This window comes from Lagopus leucura, unplaced genomic scaffold (genome assembly GCF_019238085.1).
Source record: "Lagopus leucura isolate 7727_CA_CO unplaced genomic scaffold, USGS_WTPT01 Super-Scaffold_806, whole genome shotgun sequence".
Lineage (NCBI taxonomy): Eukaryota > Metazoa > Chordata > Aves > Galliformes > Phasianidae > Lagopus > Lagopus leucura.
The window spans coordinates 36,452-60,967 of NW_024962260.1; the positions used below are offsets into that span (position 1 = coordinate 36,452).

Genomic DNA, 24,516 nt, shown 5'->3' on the forward strand with positions numbered 1-24,516 from the left:
ACTTTGTAGCTTTTTTTTTTTTCTTCTCTGTTTCTTACAAATGGAAAGAAAAACAAAGAGCAGGGCCTCTGTGTCAGCTGCTTTGCAAATAGCTGATGCTGACAAAGCAGGATGCAGAAACCTTTCTTCAGACAGAGTGAATGTATGTCAAACAGTCAGTGAGTTGTGATGAGAAAAACAGTTTTTTATGAGAACATGAGCCAAGAACAACAGCTTGACAAAGAAGTTTTAAACTTTCCCTGATAGCTCTTTGGGGCGTAGATAGTTAAGTTTCTGCATTTGTAAGGGAAACATGGCATTCCTTAAAGCTGAACCTCCTCCCTTGGGTTCCCACTGGATGCCTGAGAGATGACAGTATAGGGTGTCTCCAGAAGGCTAATATTAAACAGGAGGAATTGGTGTGGAGGGAGCAAGCAGCAAGTGAGATTCCAGTTTTGACCACAGAATGAGCTAAAACAATTTTGCATCAGCAACTCTATCCGGTTTCTTACTCATTCTCTGCACACAGCTCCTGCTGTTCAAAGGATTCCTCTGTGCCCTCACATTAGTGAATGCACCTGCCCTTTGTGTGCAAGCTTCCTCCTAAAGGGTAAATTTGCTTCAGACAAACAGAAAGTGCTGAGGCAGTGTAATGTGAGTTGAATTAACCTTGAAAGGGGAGCCCCAGCTCAGCCTTGCTAAATTTACCCAATCGCTGTCCACAGCAGCATGAGCAAGGCTGGCTGGGGAGCTGATGGGTGAACTGTGTGGACACATGGAAGAGATACAGGAAGGAAATGGAAAATAAATTGGGGGTTTAGCCAGAGTGCTGTTTCTAATTCTGCAGCTGTGTGAAGATGAGGAAGTGATTTGGGCAGTCCAAGCGCGGCCCCAGCAGTGCAGCTCCTGGGATGCAGCAGCAGCCACCGCACCCTTTCCTGTTCACCCTGCAGCCCTGTCAGCTCTTCTGCATCTGCCAGAGCCCTGTGGAAGGATTGCTTGTATGCGTGCAGATGGCACTGGCACCGATGTGATTGGCAGCAAGAGGTGGTGAGTGGCTCCAACACTTACTGGTGTGCCAATTTGAGTGCCCCCCAAAGGGATGTTGAGATCTGGGAGCTGCTCGCAGTTGCGCTGATGTTTAGCCACGTCTCTGCCTCATCTCCTGTAAGAGGCAATATTTACTTATGTAAAAAGGTTTAATACATGCTTTGCGTGGGTGTTCCAAGTTAAAAATTGTCAGTCAGTGCAAACAGATCTTGGATAAACTAGTGAAAAGCAAAGTGCACGAGCTGTGTTACTACTGCAGTTCTTTTCAGAACAGGGTATGTCCTGGTGCCCCCTGGGTTAACTAGTTTTAAACAGCACTGCAGTCATCTTGAGTTTAGTCCTTCCTTACATAAAACCAATTCTGTTTTATTTCCTTGGTTAGCTGTAGTGTCTCAGTGAGTCAACAAGCCGTGCATTTGGGGAATGTCCAGGTGAGCGTTCAGCACAGCTCTGCTAAGGGCACGGCCATAGTCAGTGCCTCCCAGGTGATGTGCAGCTGTGGGAAAGTGCACAGTGAAACACCTGGCCTGAAATAGCATGAGGCTTTTTCACATTCATTAAGGTCACATAATTAACGTGGTCCCTGCATGTAAATCTCACTGCAGGATCCACACCTGAGTCCTTCAGATTGTAGCAGCGTCCTGCTGGAGAATAACCTGTCTGTGCCCATCTGCAGTGGGTTTGGACGCTTAGGAAAGTTGCGATTGACTGGCAGGGAGTAGTCTGATGAAAGCATGGAGGAACGAGGAAGACTTTTGTACACGGAGGAAAGCAGCAGGAAAGCTGTGCAAGCACTGGACCAGCCCACTTCCACTGGGCAGGGACGGTGCTGGGCATTGTGTTAGCATCGGTGATAGCAGCTGGTGGCAGAACGTGACAACGTGCCTCTCGAGAGGTCCGACGTCTCCGCCCTCGCGGAGCATTGCGCTGCCGTGCGCGGGTCTCGAACCTGCAACTCAGTGAGTGACGCCGTGCCCGGGCCTCGAACCCGTGACCCCTCGGCAACCCACCGCGCCCAGCGCCCCCCGCCCCATCAGGCCCCCTGTTAGTTGCCCGCCCCGTTCGCCTGCAGCGCCGCGCGTCCATCCGGCGGCGGCTCCGGCGACCGGAAGCGGAAGTGGCGCGCGGGTGCAGGCGCTGTTGCCAGAGCGCCCGGCGGAGCCGCGTCCCGTTCTTACCCCGTCCCGCCGCGATGAGCGCGGCCGGGCTGGTGTCCGCTACGCCGCCCGCTCCAGCCCCGCCCGGGGCACCGGCCCCCGCCATGCCTCCCGGCCCCGAGTACTACGAGGAGGAGGAGCTGGAGAGCGCCGAGGAAGAGGATGGCGAGCGGAGCGCTCGGGCCCGAGACTCCGATGAGGGTGGGTAGAGCTGGAGCGGGGCTGGGGAGGCCGGGAGGGCCGGGCCGGGCCGACGCTGCGCTCCCTGGGAGGTGGGTAGAAGCGGGGCGGGCTGCGAGCTGCGGGAACGTGCTGCGGAAATAACAGCTCGGCCGTCCGATCGCTGGAGTTTCCTGTGGAAGAATTAAAAAAAAATAAATACACGATGGCGTTTGGAGCGGTGAAATCGGAGCGGTTTTCTCGAGTGGGGAAGAGTCAGAACGAGGAGAGCGCAGAGGACGTGGGATTTTGGGGTGTCCCGGGCTGTAATTGGGGCTGTAATGTAGGATAAGAAGTGCTGGAGAGGTGTGGTGTGCGGAGCTCGCTTGTGTTTCTGTGGTGAGAAGGGGTGGGAGGAGGAAAGGGACGTTAGGTAGAGGAAAGGGTGAAACCTGTAAGAATGAGGGGCCATGAAGGTGTTAGGAGAGAGAGGGGTTTATAGTGGGACCGGGAAAACAAGGGAGAAGAGAAATCCAAAGTGAAATCCACAGTATCCTGGCATGTAGGATGCATACAATGATATGTAAGGGAGATGAGGAATGACCTTCTGATAGTATGCAGGGTCAGATTGGATGGGAGTCAGCCCCACTGTGCTGCCACATCGTGTCTGTGTGCTTCTGAACAAGGAGTTGGAGCCTTTAGGGCTGACAGCATACATGATGCCAGTGGCAGTATGCAAATAAAATGGGTATGAAGGGCTTTTTTGTTTTTTGTTACCAAAGTATTTCTGCTGTAGTCAGAATTTGAGCTATATCTCTGTGCTGAACTTTATCTTAATATAAAAATAAAGTTTAAGGTGTTTGTTTGTAGCCTTTCACAGGTTTTTTTTTGAGGCTGATGCCTTTGTCCATATGTGGGAGATGTAGCTGTAGGTGGGCTGTGCAGCTGTACCTTGTCCACCATAACTCCAGCCTGGAGAAGCTGACCCCTTAGAGAGGAAAGGGAATTCACCCTTGGCTGCGCAAGAAAAGAGAGCTGCAGAGGAGTAGCTGAAAGCTAGCAGTGCTGTACTGCTTTATTTTATAGGTTTTATTATCTGCATGTAAGATTGGGTCTATCTGTGCGTTAGCACTTGTCTGTGCTTTGAGAGAATGACGGAGTATTTCAGCGTGGAGCTGAGAAGCCAACTTCAGATTATAGCAAGAAATGTGTTATCTTAAGTGCAACCTCTGTGGTAAACCATAACAGCATCTACTCACAGTGCTATTTGCAGAGCTTCAGGTCAAGATACAGAGGCATTCTGAATCAGAGCTCCTTCAGTCCTTGTCTCCTGGGTGAAGCTATAAGAAGCAGCTTGGGAAATGTCCTTCAGGGTCCTAAGATTGTGTTACCATCTCACTTTAGGGTTGTAAGACTAATGGAAAGGAATTAGTTGGGGGATCTTAAGTCAGTGCTGCTTAAGCTTGGTGGAAGCTGTGTTGTAAATCTGCTGGTGGGCTTACATGGGATGACTTGTGGTGTCAAGGAAGAGATGAGATGTTTCAAGTCAGTTCTGAATTCATTTCTCCTATTGCCAGTCTGGTTGTGTATTTGCCCAAGTGTGGGTTTTTTAGCAATTTACTGTTGTGCTTTTAATCCTGCCTAGTTTTAACAAGTCATTCTTTACCTCATTTAGATACTGAGGATGCAAGCGAGACTGATCTGGCAAAACATGAGGAGGAAGACTTTGTAGAAATGAAAGAACAGTAAGTAGCCCATTCTAATGAAAAGTGAGGTTATGTTTTTGCTGCCCTTCTTGGGAGGTGGGGGACAGATGTCTTGTTTTTGTATAGAGCTCTGCAGTGTTTTGGACCAAGATTTGGGTTAAAAGAACTGTAGCTCAATGTAATAGCTAATGAGCACACGTAATTGCATTTCTTCTCAGTTGTTTTCTCAGTTCATGAAGCAAAGCAATGTTTTGAACAAAGAAATGCACAGCAGCTCAGTTTTGCTGCAGATGAATCCCTCTGCAGGCAGATCCTTTAAAGAAAACAAGGAATCTACTTGATACAAGCCAAGGCAAGATGCCTGTGAAAATTACTTAAGTGACTGAATGTCAGACTTGTCCAGGGAGAATTAACTTTTTGGAGACTTGAGGTAGTTTATTTCCAACCTAAGATGTATTTGCAGCATTTTATGTTCATTTACTGGCAACAGTGTGGTTTTTCACACAGGTCAGGAAGAGTTGGGCTATGTTAAACCACAGATACGTGAGAAAGGAAATGCAAGACTAAAACAGCACTGGGAATAGACTTTGGTTTTAGTTTTGGGTTTGCTTTTTTTTTTTTTTTTTTGGTGTGTGTGCTGGGGAAAGTTTTATATGTGTATGTAAAATATATACATATAGATATGTAAAATATCCACACACATATATGCAGAATGTTGAGGTCTGTGTGAGGAAATGCCTTCTGTTTTATCAGTAGGAAAGTAATACACAAATATTGAGACTTGATAAAGTGGCAGAACTGTTGCAAAGTTCCTGGTGTCTGTAAATCTAGATGTCATTATAGGTTTCCACGTTTAAAACAAATAAGTCTTGTTTTTGCTGAACTCTTAGGGAAATGATTGACTTGAATGCATCATAAAACTGATGAGTTTTCTTAGACAGAGTGATGATGTCTCATTTGTAGGATAAATACCCTTTTACTTGTTTGCCTCCCGAAGTTCTTCTAAAAAGCTTTTGATTCAGTGTCAGCACGCTGTAACTGAAGCAGATGGTGAAACAAATCATGTTGGCTTGTTTTTCACTTGTTGCCCAAGGAGGCTGTGGATACCCAATCCCTGCAGGCATTCAAGGCCAGGCTGGATGTGGCTCTGGGCAGCCTGGTCTGCTGGTTGGTGACCTGCACACAGCAGGAGGGTTTGAAACTACATGATCATTGTGGTCCTTTGCAACCCAGGCCGTTCTATGATTCAGTGTAAAGGTCTCTGTCATTGCAGGATGTATCAGGACAAACTGGCATCTCTTAAGAGGCAATTGCAGCAGCTGCAGGAAGGTAAGTCTTGAAGGGGGGTAGCTTTGTGTTTGTGTTTCAGGAAGGAAACTGAATACAAAGAAAAATTTAAATTGCCTTTGAAATCAACAATTTGTTTTTAGGTACTCTTCAGGAATATCAGAAAAGAATGAAAAAGTTGGACCAGCAGTACAAAGAAAGGATACGAAATGCTGGTAAGCTGTATTTCTTTCAAAGATGCTGCATATGCCTTTGCATTACGATTTTTGTAACAGCAGAAGGTGAATGCAGCTCTCCACTGACGATAGGAACTTGGTGGAGGAAAGGGTTCCATGCTCTGAGGGTGGGCTGTGGTTGTTTCGGAGTTTATGAAACACGATGGAATCTTTCTTGAAAACACCCAGCCCCCCGTCAGTGTTATTTGCAGAGTGTTTACTGAACACCAATAAAATATTCAGTCTTTATTTGTGTGAAATAGCACAAATGAAAATGTTTGTATCTGCCATTATGCCTGCAGTCTTCCACGTTGGCTTGTTGTGCAGCTTGTCCAACACCTTAGCACTGCATGCTTCCTCAGAAATCTGTTTTGTGCTTGAGAACAACAAATGCAGAGGATCTGCTGCAGATGTGACTGTTTACAGCTGTGACACCAAATGGGCTGCCTACATCTTCTGGCTCTATCTCAGAAGCAAGGGCCCAAGTTCATTTAGAAGTGCCTAGCTCTGCCCTTCTGAGAGCCTTTATTGTGTTACCACAGAGGGACAGCTTGGAAATCAGATCTGTTTGCTTGTTTTCCTTTCTGTCCTCTTTCCAGTAGTTTTTTATCTTAGATACTGAAGCAAGGTCAGATCCCATTATTCTGTGAAATAGATCAGAGCAGTTGTATGATGTCAAATATACAGCAGCCTTTCAGTAGTGCTAGCTGTCTTCTAAAAGACTTTGGGATAGTACAGGATCTGCTTGAGGAATTTAAGTAAATTGAGCTGCTCCTTGCAAGCATAAATCTGTCTTCCGAGAAGCAAATATTTTATGTTAGGGTGGCATTCTAGTGGTAATGGGATGCTGAAACTAACTGCTAACTTGTATCCCTGGCTGGCAGGGAGTGGTGGTGCATCAGCACCTTTCTTCCAGAGGAGGGCAGATTGTGCTTAGTTTTGAATTAGGATAAAAACCTGACTGCCTACTGTTACAGGAATGGGTTTTTTGTGTTGATTCATTCCCACGTTGAGTGAGGTTTTTCATTCTGCTTTTGTGGGTTTTTTTGTTTTTAATTTAGAATTCAGATATTAATGCAACAGTTTAGATTTGTCTGTATATGATTAGCTCCATAATGGAAGTATTCATAGCATGGCTTGGGTTGAAAGGGATCTCAAGGATCATGAATCTCCAACCCTCCTGCCTCAGGCAGGATCACCAACCTCCACTCTTAATACCAGACCAGGCTGCCTTCCTTGCTGAGTGGTTAGGGAAGAAGTTGCAAACAAAAGGTTTAATTTTTATTTTGGCCATCTGTCTTGGCTTTTATAGCACTTTAAAAAGTGACACGGCTGCTTCCACAGCCTGGTCTGCTATTAAATGGGGAGGTTGGTGGCTCTGCATGTGACAGAGGGGTTGGAGATTCATGATCCTTGACTTCCCTTCCAATCCTGGCCATTCTGTGATAACAGGCTTCAGTATGTTTCAGAGCAGTTTTTGCCATTTCAGGTACTTCCATAGGTTAAAATGCTGGTGAAATATGGTGGTTTGAGGACTGGGTGCCTTAGTTTGCTTTCTTTGACACCGTCTTGAGTAAAGATTTCCTGTGCAGTGTGCCCTCCAGGAAACACAAAAAGCATGCAGACTTGCTTGATTTCAAGTTATTAGCCCTTGCACAAACATCAGCAGGGCTGTTTCACACCAGAAATCCATTGGCCTCATCCTGCCTGACTTGAATTAAGGTAGTGCTGTATGTTAGAACTTAACCTTCAGGGATAGATAGCAACTTGCTTGCCTGTTTTCTCAGGCGTAAGCAGCCTGAAATCAGGCACTTGTATTACATAGATTAATCTAACTGCTGCAATGTTATTTCTGAATGGATCGTTGCTGAAATTCGTAGTACTGCTCTAAACTGTCAATTTTTGCCAACCATACATCAGCTGTGTGTGTCAAGTTTCTATCTGGGGAATTTGTATCCAGAATTGATTTACTTCTGTGATTGGAAGAAGGGTGGGCTGTATACTTGGTACTGATGGAAGTAGTAGCTGAGCTGAAAAGCAAGGTTTGCTGCTGTGTAAGGTTTGCAAATGTGATTGAATAGCTATAGAAAACTTGAATTAAGTTATTAAGTTGAGTCTTTCTTTTCTTTCAGAACTTTTCCTCCAGCTGGAAGTGAGTACTCTTAACTTATCAGAATACATATTAAGTGGGTGGAAGGTGTTAAACCTGCAGCTTTGTCAACCAGCACTTTTTCTCATTTTTTGTTTCCCCCTTTGGTGTTACTACAGCTAAGTACAGAATACAGTTCTGTTGCCTGCAGTAACTTCCAGGCTGTCATTAAAAAGAAAATGAAAAATCCACGTTTTCTCCAGTTGCTGTGTGCTGCTTGTGCATTTGGTCGTTTAAAAAGCTTGCTTAGGGTGATAGATGATAAGTCTGAAGAGCTCTCTGTTAGAGACTTGATAGGGGAGGCACCATTAAAGTGTGTTTAAAAAGAATTAATTCTTTTGCTGATAACAGTTCTGCTTCCTTAGTCATTTCAGGTGGTTTTCTGTTGTATTATTTCAATGTTGATAATCTGCAGAAGTGGCTGTAGTTTTCAACAGAAGAGCTAATGAAAGCACGGCAGTTGAAAGAAGGTGTTGCCAAATCACTGACTTGAGCTATTTGTTCTTTAGCTAACTCTTTTATCTTTTCATTTGCATTAGACAGATCAGGTGGAAAAGAATTACGTCAAGGAAAAGAAGGCAGCAGCAAAGGAGTTTGAAGATAAGAAAATTGAGCTTAAGGAAAATTTGATTGCAGAGTTGGAAGAGAAGAAGAAGATGATTGAGAATGAGAAGTTAACCATGGAATTAACAGGAGGTAAAAACAAGATCTGTCGTTTTTCTTCCCCGCTTTGCTACTGCTTAGAAAAAAGAGTTTTAAGAAGCCCTGCTGGTTTATACTGACAGCTTGACTTTAAAACTTCCCAAATGTCAACACAAATTGGTGGTCTTTAAGTGGAGAACGTAGTTCATAATAAAATTCAGTGACCTGCATTATTAACATGTAAATCAAAGCAGTGTCAGTGAAGGAGCAGAGTGCAGAAGCTTTCTCATTCACTTTTTCTCCTTTCAGAAGAACAGATTGAGTTCTTGGGATTTCTAGACTTGATAAAATTGTGCTGGATGCTGGGTTGGACTCAGTCCTGAAAGTTAAACTCGTGTTTAGATTCATAGCTTCTTCTCAAGACAGATTTTTTAGATAGTGTTGTAGAACAGTATTTCTTTGTGAGGTTGTACAAAGTTAATTAGTTGACTCACTGAATGTGTTGTGGCTGTCCTCGTGGTTGGAAGCCCCTTGCTTGGAGATATTTGAGGTCAGGCTGCACTGGGCTGTGAGCATCTGACTGAGCTGTAGGTGTCCCTGTTCATTGCAGGGAGTTGGACTGGATGGCCTTTAAAGCCCCCTTCCAACTCAAAAGATTCTACCATTCTGTGAGAATTTTGTTCAGTTGGGATGGCTGTTGGAACTGATGCATCTTAATCATTTTTGTTACTGAGTTCTAGAGGATGCCTACCACATGTTTGTACTTTTTCATTATGCTGATATGAAACGTGTTCTCATGATGTCCTGCTCTGTATACAGACAAAAAGGGCTTCTTTAAGTTCCTGCAACGTGGCAGTGAAACTATTGAGAAGTGCCACAATGTTGACCTGACCAGTGCTACCAGGTTTTAAATAGTGCAGATGGTTAAGAAGCTAAGGGAAGGTAAACAGCAAATGTTAAAATGTGCTACTTAAACCTGGTAAAAGAGATTCATTTCAGTTAGCTGCATTTATGTCTAGACTCTAGAGAATGAGCATTAAATGGACAGATTTCTTGTATGAAACCACTTGTTACCCTTGGTGCCTTGTCAGTAGTGAACTCAGTGGAGTGAGGGTTGATTGGCCTCCTTCACAGGTTGTGCTTCTCTGGTACGGAACCAAAGGTCTGGTCTGATTTCCTTACAAGAAGCAACTCCCGCATGTTATGGACAGATGATGTTGGCTGTGTTGCTGAGGTCTGTCCATGAATTGGACCTTTTATATCTTTTTTAGCATCTACAAGTGTTACATAAGCCAATAGCTTAATTGGTGCTCAGAAACAAGAGATGAAACGTGTTTGGTGGAATTGTACAAACCATTAGGGCTGATCTGGTCTGGAAAACACCTTGTGCTGGTTGTCTGTTTTTGGATTTGTTTTTATGGGTTTGTCTGATCTTACAAACTCTCCGTGTCTTTGCCTTAACTTTGTTATTGTCACTCTGGGCTGTGCTTCCTCACTGCTAAGCTGGCATACAGTGTTAATCTTGCAAGTAGGTCTTCATTAAAGGATCAAGGTCTGAGTAGATCTTGCCTTTGTAATCTGCACACCACTGTATTGAGGATCTGAGGGAATCCAGGGTCTCCATCAGCAGGCAGGACAGCTGTTAACGTCAGGGTTGGGATTTGCAGAGTGGAAGGGAGACAGAGGAGGGTAAAAAGAGGTATTCAGGGGTAATGTGTGTGCTTTGGGGACCAGATTAATTCTCCTCTGGGAAATATCTCCCCCACTGCTGTGTGTCCTGAAGAGATGAGCTATTTCATCAGGCACAGCTCTGGTAAAAGGCATGTAAATAACTGTGGAGAATCAATTCATTGTGTGTGTGTGTGCTAGGCCTCTCTTATCTCCCTCCTTCCAGACCAGCAGAAATGCAATTTGATTCCTTTAGAAGTAGCAGAATTGATCACGAATGCATACTGCAGCCTGAGAAAGGAGCACAATGGAACCTGCGTGCACTCAGTGATTTCTAAAACCTATAGAGAAGCTCATTGTGAGCAAGAATGCAAGTTGGCAACCTGATGAGTAGCAGGCTGGTTTGTGAGCATCAGGACTTGCTTGCAGTTTCTGTAGATTGTAGCTGCTGCCTCCTGGAGCACTGCCCTGTGTGGTTCTCACCTGTTAAGGCTCATGTAAGCTTGTGTTTCAGGTGAAATCTGCTGGTACTTTAGCAGCTCTTTGAAAATAGCTTCAAGTTATCACAAATCTCAAGAATCTCACAGCTCTTCACGTGTTTCATTGCAAGTGGAAGACTTTCAAGGTGTTTTTCTCTGGGGGTTGATGTGGTATTAGCGTTCAGCTGACTTGTTGCAGTTTTATCTACAAGTTGCTGAGGTCAGTTGGTATCCTTACTCAAATTTTAAGGTAACAGCTTTGTGACAGCTCCTTTCAAAGAACTTTTATAAAAAAGGTGGAAAAGCCTCAGCGTGGCTGCATGGCACCGTGAGGAAGTGCTTCAAGCCCCTCTTTTTGAGGCTCTTGTAAATCAGTCTTCACAAATGGCAGGAAGGGGCTTCCATTAACACAGTAGCTTATGATTTTAGTGTCCACAAAGCTATCAGTGTGCAGCGTAATACAAAGCACTCAGCTCTGAAGGAAACTACTCCTTTGTTGTACTGCTGGGAGTGACACTTCAGTTTCTACTTATTTTTAAAATCTTTTCTCATGATGTTTGTTCCCTTAATATGCAGAATGTTCTTTCTATTGCACCCTTTGTAGGGAGAAAAGTAAGTTTGTGTTTTCAACGTGCTGAGCAACTCAAGCATGTGGTGTCTAAAGGGAACCAGGGAAGCTTCATATACATCAGTGCTTTCTAGGCTGTGATTTGTATGTACTCAAAGACAAATAAATAGCTTTCAGCGCATAGAAGGAACAGTGATGTGTTGGGTTTAGCATTTTAGGTGTGGTCTCTTGCCAATTCAAGCTATCTTCATAAACTAAGGAATTATCTGTGAGAGTTTGAGAGTTAAGTTGGGCAGTTCAGACCGCCTGTAGTCATTTAGACAAACTGCAATGTGGAGAATGAATCATAGAATCACAGAATCATCAAGGTTGGAGAAGACCTTAAGATCAGCCAGTCCAACCATCCACCTGCCACCAAGATTTCCCACTAGACCATGGCCCTCAGTACAGCACCTGAATGTTTCTTTAACACCTCCAGGGATGGTGACTTGTTGAGATGTTTCAATTTTAGACTATTTTCCCCAGTGCTTGAGCTACAGCTTTCTTCCTAACAACAGTAGTTGTGAATTTTACAATTGAGCTCACTTTTTAAATCATAATTTGAGACTTTTTTCAGATCATCTGGGTTTAAATCCTGTTTGTGTTTGAAGCTCCATGTGTCAGTCTCCATCTTGAATGCAGTGACTGTATTGCTTAGTGTTCCAACCTGAAGATGTGAGAAAGAATGGTTGATTTGGAGCTGATGTGTGATGTGCTGCTACCTACTCCAGTTTTATTAGCAGATAACTCCTTTTAAGTGATCTGCTTGGAAGCAGATATGCGGTGTTAGCATGAGAGAATTTCTTCGTGAGCCGTCATAGCATTGCTGTGCTTCACTTACCTGTACCTGAGGGAGCTGTTGAGTTCCCCAAACAGCTGTGCCACATGAAGACAGTGAAAGCTGTAACCATGGCATCACAACACTGTTGTTCAGCAGTGACCTATTATAAAAGAGAGCTCGTATTCACTGTCAGCAGTTCCAGCTTGGATGCTAGAAGCTGTCGTGAGAAAAACCTATTTTCTGAGTGAAAGAGAAAACATCATTTTCCTTGTGCCCTCTGTAGAAAGTTACTGATTCTTACTCTTCTCCCAGTGGCCCCATCAGCTCTCCAACTTCATTTCTCTACAGATTCTATGGAAGTGAAGCCTATCATGACGAGGAAACTGAGGCGACGACCAAATGATCCAGTTCCCATCCCAGACAAGAGGAGGAAACCTGCCCCTGATATCCTACAGAACCACTGGAGGGCTTTTGTATTTGAAGTCAGCATGCTGCCTGCAAGGCAGAGCACATCAGTGTTGTTGCACACAGGAAATAAAAAAGAGGTGTTAAAATCAGGATTGAATGTAGAAAATGCCCAAGTAGAATTTGTTTTGTGTATTGTGTGATTAACAAACAGCGTGCAGCTGATCTGTGGAGATAAGAACTTAAACTCCACAGTGTCATGAGATAACTAGGTGGGGATTTTTGTCATGGAGACCAGTTTGAGTTCCTCTGGCACTTTTTTCACAAAGGGAAGTTTTAAAAGAACGTTATACATAAATGTTGAGGTGTTTGATTCCGTAGATAGGAGATGACTTTTTCCATGAACCACAGCTATTCTCATTTCAAGATGTGACAAAACATTTGCCAGAAGGCTCATATTTGTCATATCAGACTGTGTTTTCCATTTCTGAGAAAGGCTTCAGATATCTAATGTGGAGAGATGCATAGCAAAAGCAAGGAACTAGACTTGAGCTCTGAATTAGATTATTTTTTTTATAACACCAAAAAATAGAAAGCTGCACACAGGTAATCCTTCCCTCCTACCTTTTTGTTTTCTGTAATTAAAATGATTCCTGGCTTCTGGAAATATGTGATGGTGGGTCCTTTTTCTGTGTAAATTAAATTCACCTGGAAAAGAAAGCAATGATATTCACTCTGCAGAAGTTTGTTGTTGGATTCCCAACTTGTTTTGCATGGATCAGATTCACAAACTTACCTTGCAGCTCCTGAGTGACTCACATTTTCTGAGGGCAGCATCAAACCCGAACTTCTAGGATTCATGCAGGATGGTCACGAGCATCTCCAGTTTTAATTGACCTCTTTTTACTTGGAGATTGTTCGCTGTTCCTAAAAATATATATTTATTTTGGTTTCAGAGATTGTTTTCCGTTGAGCTGTGTGATCTTATTTCATCCTCATCCACATGAGGTGTGTTTTGTGCCTCCTGCTTTTTCGGGTTGGTTTTCTCAAGGTTTTGTGTATTTTTGTTCTTGTTCCTGTCTTTATTCCTGCCTATTGAGTTGTGAAGTGCTGACTTTTTTTGTGTGTGTGTCATTCAACTTAATTTTACAATATTTCAAGGAAGTCTGTTGTGTTTCAGCTCGCAGATTGTTCTCTGCAGCAAAGCAAGCTGAAAAACACTGAAAATGCTCCTTGTTTGGTGCCTCCATCAAGTAAATGTCAATGTGCTAAAGGTTGTTCATGGATGCTTTTGAGTGAGTAAGTTAAAGAGGTCTTGTAGTGTTTGCTGCTAAATATGAGGCTTTATAGGGGTGGACTTGCATTAATTTGTATGATAAAAAAGTATAATGCCCTTATTAAAATGTGATGCAACTTTGCAGGAACCTTGTGGCTTACGTTTAGTGAAGTGAAATATCACTGAGCTTTAATTTTCAGCCTTGTCAAGGGCTTTAGAGAACCTTAATTCTGGATACCTCAGCTAAATTACTTGCTGACGGATGAGCAAATAATGGAGGACCTGAGAACCCTAAACAAGGTAGGGATTGTGGCTTGGCTTTTATTTCTTTCCCCTGCAAAGAGCAGAGCTGTCTGTCCTGTGTTCCTTTCTGAGATGGGGGACTGTTTCATCCCAGTAGGCTTTCTGAAGTGACACAAGATAAGATTTAGCAAGAGGGTATCTCCTCCCTTCTATTTTGGTAGGTTTAATTAACCTAATTAAAATGACTGCTGTCGAACAATGTTACCTTTTGTCAGAACCAAGTGATAAGCCATCTTACTGTGTTTTTTGTCTTCCCCTGCATGGCTGAACAGATGTTAGTACTGCTTTCTTTGAGATCCCAGCCTCTGTTCCAAGCCTTTGGGGGCTTTTCTTTTTTCTCCCCAATCTCACAGTACCTCATTAAATGGGGGTAGGCTACAACGTGTATATTTATTGTTCGATTTCTTCTAGATGTGATTATCCTACTGCTTTCTTGCTAACTGCTTTAAGGCTTATGTGATTTCTTATATTAGAGGCTGCTCATTAAGGCTTTTGATGATGTTAATGGTGCGTGCCTTTTGTGGCAGCTGTAGAAGTCTTGCTAATGATCCACATCCTGTGTTTGGCAAAACCTGAGAGCAGTTGGATCATACTCAGAGAACAGAGCGTGTCAGATGGGTTTGGTGTGGTGGACAGTCAGAATGCTCTGAATAAGTTCAGTTTCTGGACCTTTAGTGTTATGAGACAATCTGCACCTCTAGCTGCTTATGGAATGGTGCTCTGGTTTTGTTATGCCACTTAACTGTACATTAAAAAAAACACACATTTAGAATATGGGAAGAAGGACCACATCTAAAGTTGTTACATCCTTGGCCATTGTCAGATCACTGACACTTTCTCTGTTCTCTTTCTATGCAGCTTAAATCACCCAAGAGACCAGGTGAGTTAACAGTGGCACTGGAACTTGTTCACAACTTGCTGTTTGGAACAGAGTTATACTGTAGGCTTCTTGACTGTGTAATTTGGCTGTGTAATTGTTTTGACTGTGTAATTGCTGTTCTTTGTGTAGTTACTGTGGCTAATGGGCGCCCTGTGGAGTCTCACAGTCTCTTATGAAGTTTGGGGTTGGGAAGGGAACGATGTGTATCTTTGGGTGTCTGAGACATTTGGGCAGTGGGGGACAGCTTAAAACATGAGGCAATCTAGATCTGTAGCAAGATTTTTTTTCTCTCTATTCATATGTGTCTGGACAGCTTATGTCTGTAAAGCAAATAGAGGATTGAGAATTGCCAGTTTTTGGGTTTAGCTCTCCAGGTGTGTCTGTACACTTCACTTCCAGATCGTGGTACTAACATGCTGGAGTAATCCTGACCCTATTTTATTAGTACATTATGAGGTAGAAGTAAGACAAAACCAAGCAAGTTGTGTTTATCACCTACCTATACATACTGGAGTTGCTTGATCTGTCTCAGTAAATGTTACAATTTATGTAAGCGAGGCCAAGGCTGAATCAGTCATCCTGAAAGAAAGTACCTTTCTAAGGAAATTCAGGTTTGTAGCTCTCTGTGCTTATTTCTGCTTAATGTGGCCACGTTAAATGATTCTACAGTCAGATGTGGTGCTGCATGGTGGACGTGTGCTAGTCTTTAATGGTCTGTTCTCTCTACTCAGCCTCTCCTTCCTCCCCTGAGCACCTCCCAGCTACACCAGCAGAGTCCCCAGCGCAGCGGTTTGAGGCCCGGATAGAAGATGGAAAACTCTACTATGATAAAAGATGGTAAGTCCTGGTGAATTTCTGTTTTAATCATTCTGAGCCTTGTTTTGTGAAGACAGAATGACTGCAGGGAGGAATTGCTTTATTAAGGAAGCCAGGGGTGAAATGTTTTTGAGCAGTTATTAGCTCCGTCCTCCAAGGGTGAATCATTATGGCTTTCATAAATAAGCGATAATGGAGTGTTCAGACCTCATAGACTTTCTGGAGTATCTGCTAGCTTGGAGACTTAAAAACAACTCCATAGAAAAAAGAAACTGTGCACTGTGACACTTGGGAAATAGTTCTGTCAAATCTAACGTCGTGTAAGAGAGCCACCATTGGTTGCAGTTTGGTGGAGCACTGAAGCTGCTCAGCTAAGATACAGAATTCAGCGATTGCAGGTACAGCTGCTGCCACAACTCACATGCTCTGCTTTGTAGTACAACAGCTCCTCATTCCACGAGGTGGCAGAAGGAATGTTGTGCACCAGATAAGCACAATGAAAAAGATTTCTAATAACAAATCCTAACAGCCTTAAAAGATCAGATCCAACGCAGGAGGGACAGCTTCAGAACTGCTGATTGGATATAGCTCTAAGTTTTATGGGTGTTTAGCTGTGGAAGCCTCACAAAATGGAAAGAAAATAAGATTTCTGTGCAAAATTTATTAGTGGGTCTTAATCAGAGACATGCAAAACAAGATAATCAAGGAGGCAAGCTAGTGCTTCTAAGCAGAAAGCAATTTCCAAGTAGCGTGCTTATTTGTAATCTGCTCTGTTGGCTCAAAATAATGAGATGAGGTTGTAATTTAATACTAAAAATAAGTTTTGAATTTGTTGTCTAAGCAGCAACTGTCTTGTGCATTGGTCGTTTGCTTGTCTTCTGGTAGTGAAGTTTCATTGAGGATTCAGTGGATGCAGCTCTGATGAAAGCTGCTGCCTGGAGCTTAAACTTCCTTGAGGCACAAACCAGACATGAACAGGCTGCTTGTCACTTCACAGATGCTCTCAGAATCTAATTTTTGTGTAGAGCTACTATCCTGTAGTGTATATTTAGATGAATAAACAGTTCCTTAGAATCTTCAGCCATGCAGATTACTGTAGTGTTGCATAACAAGATTTGTGTATGTGCTCCAGAAGTAAATGTGAGAGCACAGGAGTGGCTGCGTTTTCTGTTTCCTGAAGCAGCCAAGAAAGGACCATTATCTCAAAGTAGCAAATGTTTAAGGTAGTAATGGCCCCCAAGGTCTTGCAGAGGCACTTAGAAAAACCTGTCTTCAAAGCACAGACTTTGTGTAGGGAATTTCAGGATGTGGAATTAGACTTTCAGGTTCTTTGTCCTTGTGCTTATTCCATTCTCCACTGGATCCTAAACTATGGTTCACAATAAAGCAACCATCTTATCATTTTGCTTTGAACTTTGCCTGCACACGACGATGCAGTGATTTCTTTCGATCTTCTGTTGGAGTTGAAAATCTCAGCCTTTTAGCAAAGCATTTTGTAGCAGTGAGGGAAATTATTTCTGCTCGTCTCACTTGTCACAGTGGGACGTTTTACGTATTGCAAAAGCGAGAGATGTCTGGTGCTTTTTCTCTTGAAAGCCAACTTAAATTCCCTTGCAATTTTTTCTCAGCTCTTTTCCTGTTGAATTCTATCCCTTTTGTTCCCCTGCAGGTGCATAAACTCAGCAAAAGGCTAAGGTTACTGAGGTTCACCAGATTGCCTCTGTTGACATGTATACCTGCATGCGTAGAGCTTGTGACAGCTCAGCTCTGTTTCCTTGAGCTCTCAAACTGACTTATTATCTGTACTTAGTTAACATAAATCTACTGATGGGCAGCGGCTTCATGTGTGTCTGACTTTGAAGTTCACTGATAATTGCAAGCTTTGAGTGAAAAATCAGTTCAGTTTCTGCGCCTGCACTGATTGCACTCAGAGTATTCATTTGCACTGTGTCTTCTGCACTCTGATTGTACCTAGGTGATCAATTCTCATTGCTTAAGCACTCACAGCATGTCATGCTAGGATGCTGCTGGACTGGCATTCCTGTCTTATCACAGTGAGGTCTAGTTTGGAATAGCTTATAGTTTCCCTTACATCAATTAATGGTCATCTGGGCTCAATGAAATGCCATTCTTGGCTTGTGTCACTGCTGCTCTTGCATTGCCCTGGAACTGCTGATATCCTTTCTGTTAAAATGAGAGTGAAGGAATAATGGCTGGGCACAAGTGTGGAAAGGTTGCAGGATTTGTGATTACTTTGCCCAGGCCTTTGGTAATTAGTACTTCTGGAGCACTGAAAGCCAACTCTATCATTTCTGTTACTGGCAAGAAATGAGAAAACTCGGAGTCTGTGAGCCAGGAGGGAGAGACTGAGGAATGAGCTATTGGACGACTTCCATATTTACAGTATGATTGTTGTAGAAATAATTGTAAAGCTTATGCAAATGCGTGTGTTTTGGCAGCCAATCAGACTGTGGGGATTTGCATACTGAGTAGTTACTGAAAGAATCTGTGCTGATTCTGCAACTTGGATTTCCACGTCAAATATGAAGCACCTCTTGGTTAGGGTGAAGGTGGAAATACAGTTATGCTTTTATTTCTACAAAATACCTTGGTGCTTTCTTTTTAAGATAATTTACTTGCCCATTGGTTTCATTATAACTGGAGCTGCCTGCAGAACTCTCCTAAGCAACACAAGCAGAAGCTGGGAGTCCTGTCCAGCACACTTTGCAGAACATAGCAGAAACTGGTGAGGGTGAAGAAGGCAACTCCATGAAACTAAGCAATTTGGTTTGGGATTTTGAAGGCTTTTTACTTCCTTTCATACAAAGGCTCTGAGAGAAATATACAGCATGACTAAAATATGATGTAAAAGTGAAAAATATGCTCAGACACTTCTACTTACTGGGGCTCTGTATCGCTTCTTAGAGTCAGTTAGCTATCACTTTGATGTGATTGGTGATATTTTCACAAAATAAGATGGTGTTAGGAATTTAAGGTGTTAAAACAGTAGACTGCACAGCTGCATTGAGTACACTTCAGATCTGTTGTGCCAGTGTTCTACTGATATTTTTGGGGGGGAAATGTGAATAATCCTTGAACATCTAATTTGCTCTGTAAGATTTTTATCAGGTGTAATAGGGAGTTGGTGTCTAAAATCCATCCCATGTCTGAAATGTGGAAGGCTAGTTTGGCTAGCTATTGAAGCATGGGCTTATTGTGAATGTGTGTCTTATCTTGTGTCTTGGTGCTCTGCCCCTGCCTCTTTCAGATATGAAATCTGTTTTAAGTAATCTGCTTTGGGAATTGAATTCAAACTGAGAGAGCTTCATGCATTCTGAAGGTGCATTTAAATGCCAAGTGTGTGTGTAGGATCAGATCACAGCTGTGTTGCAAAGATGGGAAAAGTGGCATGGAAAGCAAAAAAAAATGAAGACTTCGTATTTATTCTATCCAAATACTTGTAGAATCCTGACTTTATCAATCTTGCTATTGTTTACTTCTGCAGTCTCTGGACAGCGAAGAGTTTCATGTACTGTCTTTCTTTAATTTTCGCAGGTACCACAAGAGCCAGGCCATTTACCTGGAGTCTAAAGAGAACACTAAGATCAGCTGTGTCATCAGTTCTGTGGGCGCCAACGAGGTAGTGGGCTTCTCCTTGCTCACAGGAGTGGGGAAAACTGTGGGTTGCTTTAGGCAGGCAGGCAGCTGTTTGCTAGGGACTAAGAGAATATACTGCTTTCTGGAAGGATGTAATTGTGTAGTGTATGAAGAAATTGAGTAGAGGATGACACTGAATTGACATCTCTTCTTGAGGCTTCCTGCGTCTCTAAAGCATGATACTACATTTTGCAAGTAGTAGCTTGGCGAGCAGGAAGAGTGAGAAGAGCTGTCGTGTTGCATCTCCTTGATGCTGCATTAGTAAGTTCCATTTGCATTACTGAAAGGACACGCAGCTCCTATTAATGCAGAGTAAAAGTAAATCCCATTGGGTTGCCAGGAGAGAATAAGGACAAACGTTGTCACCAAATTTAGTTCCTCTGAGGGGAGAAAATTCTTCCTGCTCACCTGGGTATGTAGATTGTAAAGTGTGCTGGCATCATTCATCACCTGCATGGGAGATAGAGGGGGTGAGTCATTTGTCAGAGGCAATTTCCTGTTGGCTAATGATAAAGACTTACAGAAACAGGTGAAGAAAGAGATGTGTGCTGAAGATTGATGTGAATCTCATTGCAAAGTAAGCTGACTGTTTGAGCAGCCTGTTAGTTGGGCAAAGAGAGCAGGTTATTTCTTGAGCTGAGATTCCTAGCACTTTGAGGAAAGAAACAATAGACTCAAATGCAATTCTCTTCAATCAGGCAATAAAGTAGCTTTAATTTGTTTTGGCAGTTAAGGGAAACTGCTTCATTTCAACAAAATGAGTTGCATATGGGATATGCTTTGTATCACAACTGTTCTCCTTGCTGTAGCAGTTATGCTCAGTGGCTGTTTACTGAGATGAGGTGGCAGCATGTTAGCAAACGTAGCACTGCTAATTTGATTAAAGTTATTACTATTGACTTACAACAATAAAACTCTCAATCTTTTGGGAGCAGCTTACCTGAAACCCGAGGAAAACGCAATGTTTCTTATTGCATGTATTTCACTTTAAAGTGACACAGTAGGTATTGGTTTTTCTTTCTGGGAGAAGGCATGGCAGTTAGTTTCCTGCAATGGCCCATCACAACAGTACAAAAGCAAAAGAGATGGGAACAGAATACTGAAATGAGAACGTGTCCTTAGGAGTGCTCTGTGCACCTCAGCTTTTGTTGCTCATTCAAGTGGAGCTGCCAAACTGTTCTCCCAGAGTCCTGCATTGAGTTAGAGGCAAGAAGGCAAACCTCAACTTGTGGTAGACTGCAGTCCTAATTTGACAGCACTTGGAAGTCAAGTCGGTTCATAATTTGGTAGCATTTCTAATGGAAGTCAGCTCAGTTCAAAGGAGCTGTACTAAAGGTGCTTCTGCAGATTGTCTCCCCACCAGCATGTCTGTACACTTCAAAGTAAGAAGCCTTAACTAAGAAACATAACATTATGGCATAAAATGGCTTCCACATGGCTGGAGAAAGGAAGGAATTGGTTAACAGTGTATCAGAAGTCTCCTCCTTCACGTGAAGATCAAAAATTAGTTTTGTGAAACTGGGCTTGAATTTTGGAATTGACCATAGGCCTCTCCAGCACTCACAGCTGGGATGATCCTATCTGAAATAAATAAGAATTCCACGTGGATTCCTTGGAATCTGAGTCAAACTTCTGCTCTGGTGGAAGTCATTGGCCAGACTCGCAGAAAAGTTCAGCTTCTGCGTTTTGACAGCAAGAACCTCTTCAGTAGGTGCAGGAAGGGGTTTTCTTGTTGGGATTTATTCAGCAAGCTCAGTTTGTGGCCAGTTATGATGTAAACTTGCAAGCTTGTTTTCCTTTACAATTTAGGAATCAAAGAAGAGAAGAGCACGGTTTCTTTCTATTCCCCTTGTCCTTCGGTTCTTTAGAATTAATAGATGTGCTCTTCTGATTTCTGGCTACATTTTGTGTCTAAAATGTCAGTTTTAAGTTCAGAATGTCTCAATTCTTTTATTCTCCTTAATCGTGTGGCACGTTTTAGGGCTAATTTTACTGTTGTGGTCACTGAAAAAGGATTTTGCTTTTTCCTACTAAATAAAGCTTGATGAAGCAGTTAGCTTTGATAAGGCAGTGTAGCATTCCATCATATCCTGATGGAATGTGAAGCTCTGCACCTATTTACTATTGTGTATGGGCACTCAGTTTGCAGCTGGAGGAATTATTTTGGTTAGAAAAGCCCACCAAACACTGGGAATGTCACAACAGGGACGACTGTCAGAGAAGGTGGGTTTTAATTTCTCCAGGGAAATAACAGAAGTGCAAATGCAGGCAAATATTCAATTTATTTTATACCGAGGGCTTTTCTAGTGAGGTCAGATTATAATTAAAATAACAGTTAAATCAATATACCACATTAGGCCTGTAGCTAATGATATCTAGAAAAACAGTTTGAGATAAATTAGTTTCTGACTTTACAGCCCCTTGCAGTGGGAAATACTGGGCTTCTGTTCTAAAGTACTCCATAACTCAGAGCTGGAAGACTTGTATTTTCCATGTATATGTATTTAGTCATTTTAAATGCAATAATAAAAGGAAGAGGAATTTTGTTCAGATTTGATTTTTAAAATGCCATTGTTTGGGTCCAAACTTCTGTGTTATTTGGGTCTTAGAAACGATTTTCGTTTATAAAAACTGACTGAAGGGTTGCTTACATGGGAAGTAATTTGTCCTTTGAAATGTGCTGTACGTCTGCAAGCCATACGAATCCTTCCATGCAGGTATGTTTAAAAGAGGCCCTTTTATCTTCAGGTACAATTGTTTAATAAATTGTGAGAAATGCTTCACTGAACAGAATCTGAGTAAGCTTTTCACTTGACTAATATCCACTTGTCTGAGCAAATCCCAGGATAGATGAATTGTATGATCTGTGGATCTGGAGGGCCTTACTTTTGATTAGGTAAGGCTTAATGCCAGGGTTCTGGGGAGAGCTGTAGCAGAAGGAAACTTTGCTTTCTTGATGAAGCTTGGGAAGAGTAATTATTCTTGATGACTGTTTTGAGCAGAGAGTTGAAGTGGTGAAGTCAGAAGCGTTAGCAGAAAACTAATGTGGGAAGGGAAAAGGAATTAACCAAAGCATCCTGCACCCTGAATAACGGAGACGTTCAGATTCTCAGTGAGAACATCTGAAATATTGGGCTGCATATTACTTACAATGGGATTTTTCCCTTTTTTTCCCTAATCTGTTCCCCCTGCCTCACTCTCTCTCCTGCAGATCTGGGTGAGGAAAACCAGTGACAGCACAAAGATGAGAATCTATCTGGGACAGCTGCAGCGAGGTGTTTTTGTGATTCGTCGGCGATCAGCTGCATGACTGTATGCTCTTCCTTGGTCCTTTTCTTTTTTCCTCCTTGTTTTTTTTATTAAAACCAATAGAGAAACCTCTAATGGGGTATGGCAGTCTGTTCACTCTCATCTTAGAAGCAGAAAACGCTGTCATAACCTCTTATGAGACAGTTTGTGGCTGGCCACGTTATTCCATGTAGTCCTGAAATCTCGGTGATACACAAACACTGCCCTGGACTATTTCTGGACTTTGCATCAGGCTGCTGTATGCTTTCTTTTTTTTTAATATCTATTTTGGATGACTATTTAACAAGGTTTGCATCATACTTTTTTTCATCGTTGTTTCATGGAGCACAGATTGGACTTGTATGTTGAAAACAGCCTAATGTTTGTGTTTTGAATCAGACCAATGGAAGAAACTTTGTTTGTCAAGACCTGAAGTTGGTTGTTCTTCTTGGCTTTGATATCTTGCAAGGCTCAGGATGTCGGGCAAAAGGAGAGGAATCCTGCCAACCTTCAGCTGCAGCTGAGGAGTGCATCTGTAATATCTGGTGTACAACATCAGCTTACTGGATGAACTGCTGAAGGACTTGAGTGCTGAGGCTTTTCTGGGGAAGTCTGATCAGTTTAGCAAGTGCTGAAAATCAAGTCGATTTTAATATAGCTAAGCAGTCACACGTGGCTAATCCAAAGCATCCATTTCTCTTCACATTAAAAAACCTTTCAATGAACAAGCAAAGAGTGTGTCTTATACCTAGATTCCCTGGAATAGGCAGATGAGGATAAACCAAAGGCTTGGTTAACTGGACTTTGCACATACAAAGACTGCAAGTGTGGTACAGAGTGGAAAGCTGCCTTAACGTGCTTTTAGCATACACCTAAAACCATCTTTCCCCAAAGCACCATGCATACGTTTGTCTTTGAAGGGTGTTCCAATTACTGGATGTAGTGCTGTATTTCTACATTTGTCCTCCAAAACCACAAGAGGTAAAATGTTCAAGAGATGATATTAGCTGTATTAACACCCTTCTGAGGTGTTTAAGGATCTGACTGGCATTCCTTCTTCTCTGTCTTCCTGTTGGCTGAAACCACCAATACTGTGTGTGACTTTATTGCAGGAACTACACAGCCCAGTGACATCACTGCCTGAACTTCAGCTTCTGTGCAAATCAAGTCTGTGCTCCTTTTGGTTACTGGTCAAAAAGTTGTAATTTCTGCCTTTCCCTCTCTGTTTCGTTGTGAGTTATCTTTTGTTTTTGCTTTTCAGCTGCCTTCTTGTTCAGCATTGGTCCGGCCTGTTTCATATCTGGATAAATAGAGTATTTTAAATGACTGTTTCAGTTTCTTTTACTCGCTGCAGTTGGGTGGCAGTCACATCCCTGTAACTGATGTGTGTACGTGGATCTGGAGTGGAGTGTGATGGCCGAGCTGATGCGTTGCATTTTTGGCTGAAGGACCTCACATACATTTGCTGTGCTTAAAAGTTCAGCTACATCTGAACTTCTGGTGGGGAAAAGGAGGACGTTGCAGTTTCCCACCCTTAAAAATGTGCCATCTTTGCTGCAGAGTTAGGTGGAACGCAGCAGGCTGTATTTTGTCAAGTTAACAGCATACTTAATGTAACTTAACATTCTGTGTGTGTGTGGCAGGGTTTTATATAAGGTAATCATGTACTGAACAGGATTTGTCACTAAGCCTTACAGTGATCATCATAGTTCTTATAATAAAAAGCATTAAGTAAATAGCAGGATGTTTTTCCTACCTTCATCGTGTTATGAGCACACACACTGGGGGAAGTGGTTGAAAACGTGGAGTTTTGGAAGGATACCTTGCTGACCTGCTAACAGCAGATGATCTCTCTTTTGCTGTGATGTTGTCTTTAAAGGCATTGGTAGAAACCTGGAAATGCAGCAGTTCTCTTAGAGCCAGTATGATATCAGTGCACATCATAGGAGCTTAATTCTATAGCTTCATCACTGCTGCTCAGTCTGAATCAACATCAGCTCACCTTCCCTATC

At 42.6% G+C, this 24,516-nt stretch overlaps 1 protein-coding gene across 3 annotated transcripts; it reads left to right on the forward strand.

The window, feature by feature from the left end:
- The first annotated feature begins 2,206 nt into the window (after nucleotides 1-2,206).
- On the forward strand, nucleotides 2,207-24,240 carry SUDS3 (SDS3 homolog, SIN3A corepressor complex component). 3 transcript variants are annotated; one of them, XM_042865612.1, is made up of 12 exons: nucleotides 2,207-2,387; nucleotides 4,021-4,090; nucleotides 5,325-5,380; nucleotides 5,482-5,553; nucleotides 7,686-7,705; nucleotides 8,242-8,398; nucleotides 12,228-12,323; nucleotides 13,799-13,860; nucleotides 14,722-14,743; nucleotides 15,475-15,580; nucleotides 19,115-19,199; nucleotides 22,428-24,240. In XM_042865612.1, exons 1-12 carry the CDS (start codon nucleotides 2,222-2,224, stop codon nucleotides 22,524-22,526), a joined length of 1,011 nt encoding a protein of 336 aa, XP_042721546.1. In that variant the 5' UTR covers nucleotides 2,207-2,221; the 3' UTR covers nucleotides 22,527-24,240. The 3 variants fall into 3 exon arrangements, with proteins under 3 accessions (XP_042721546.1, XP_042721547.1, XP_042721548.1); XM_042865613.1 differs by lacking the exons at nucleotides 14,722-14,743; nucleotides 15,475-15,580; nucleotides 19,115-19,199; nucleotides 22,428-24,240 and adding an exon at nucleotides 13,465-13,579 and having other exon boundaries at nucleotides 12,228-12,424; nucleotides 13,706-13,834; XM_042865614.1 differs by lacking the exons at nucleotides 14,722-14,743; nucleotides 15,475-15,580; nucleotides 19,115-19,199; nucleotides 22,428-24,240 and adding an exon at nucleotides 13,465-13,583 and having other exon boundaries at nucleotides 12,228-12,424; nucleotides 13,706-13,810.
- Nucleotides 24,241-24,516: the final 276 nt, after the last annotated feature.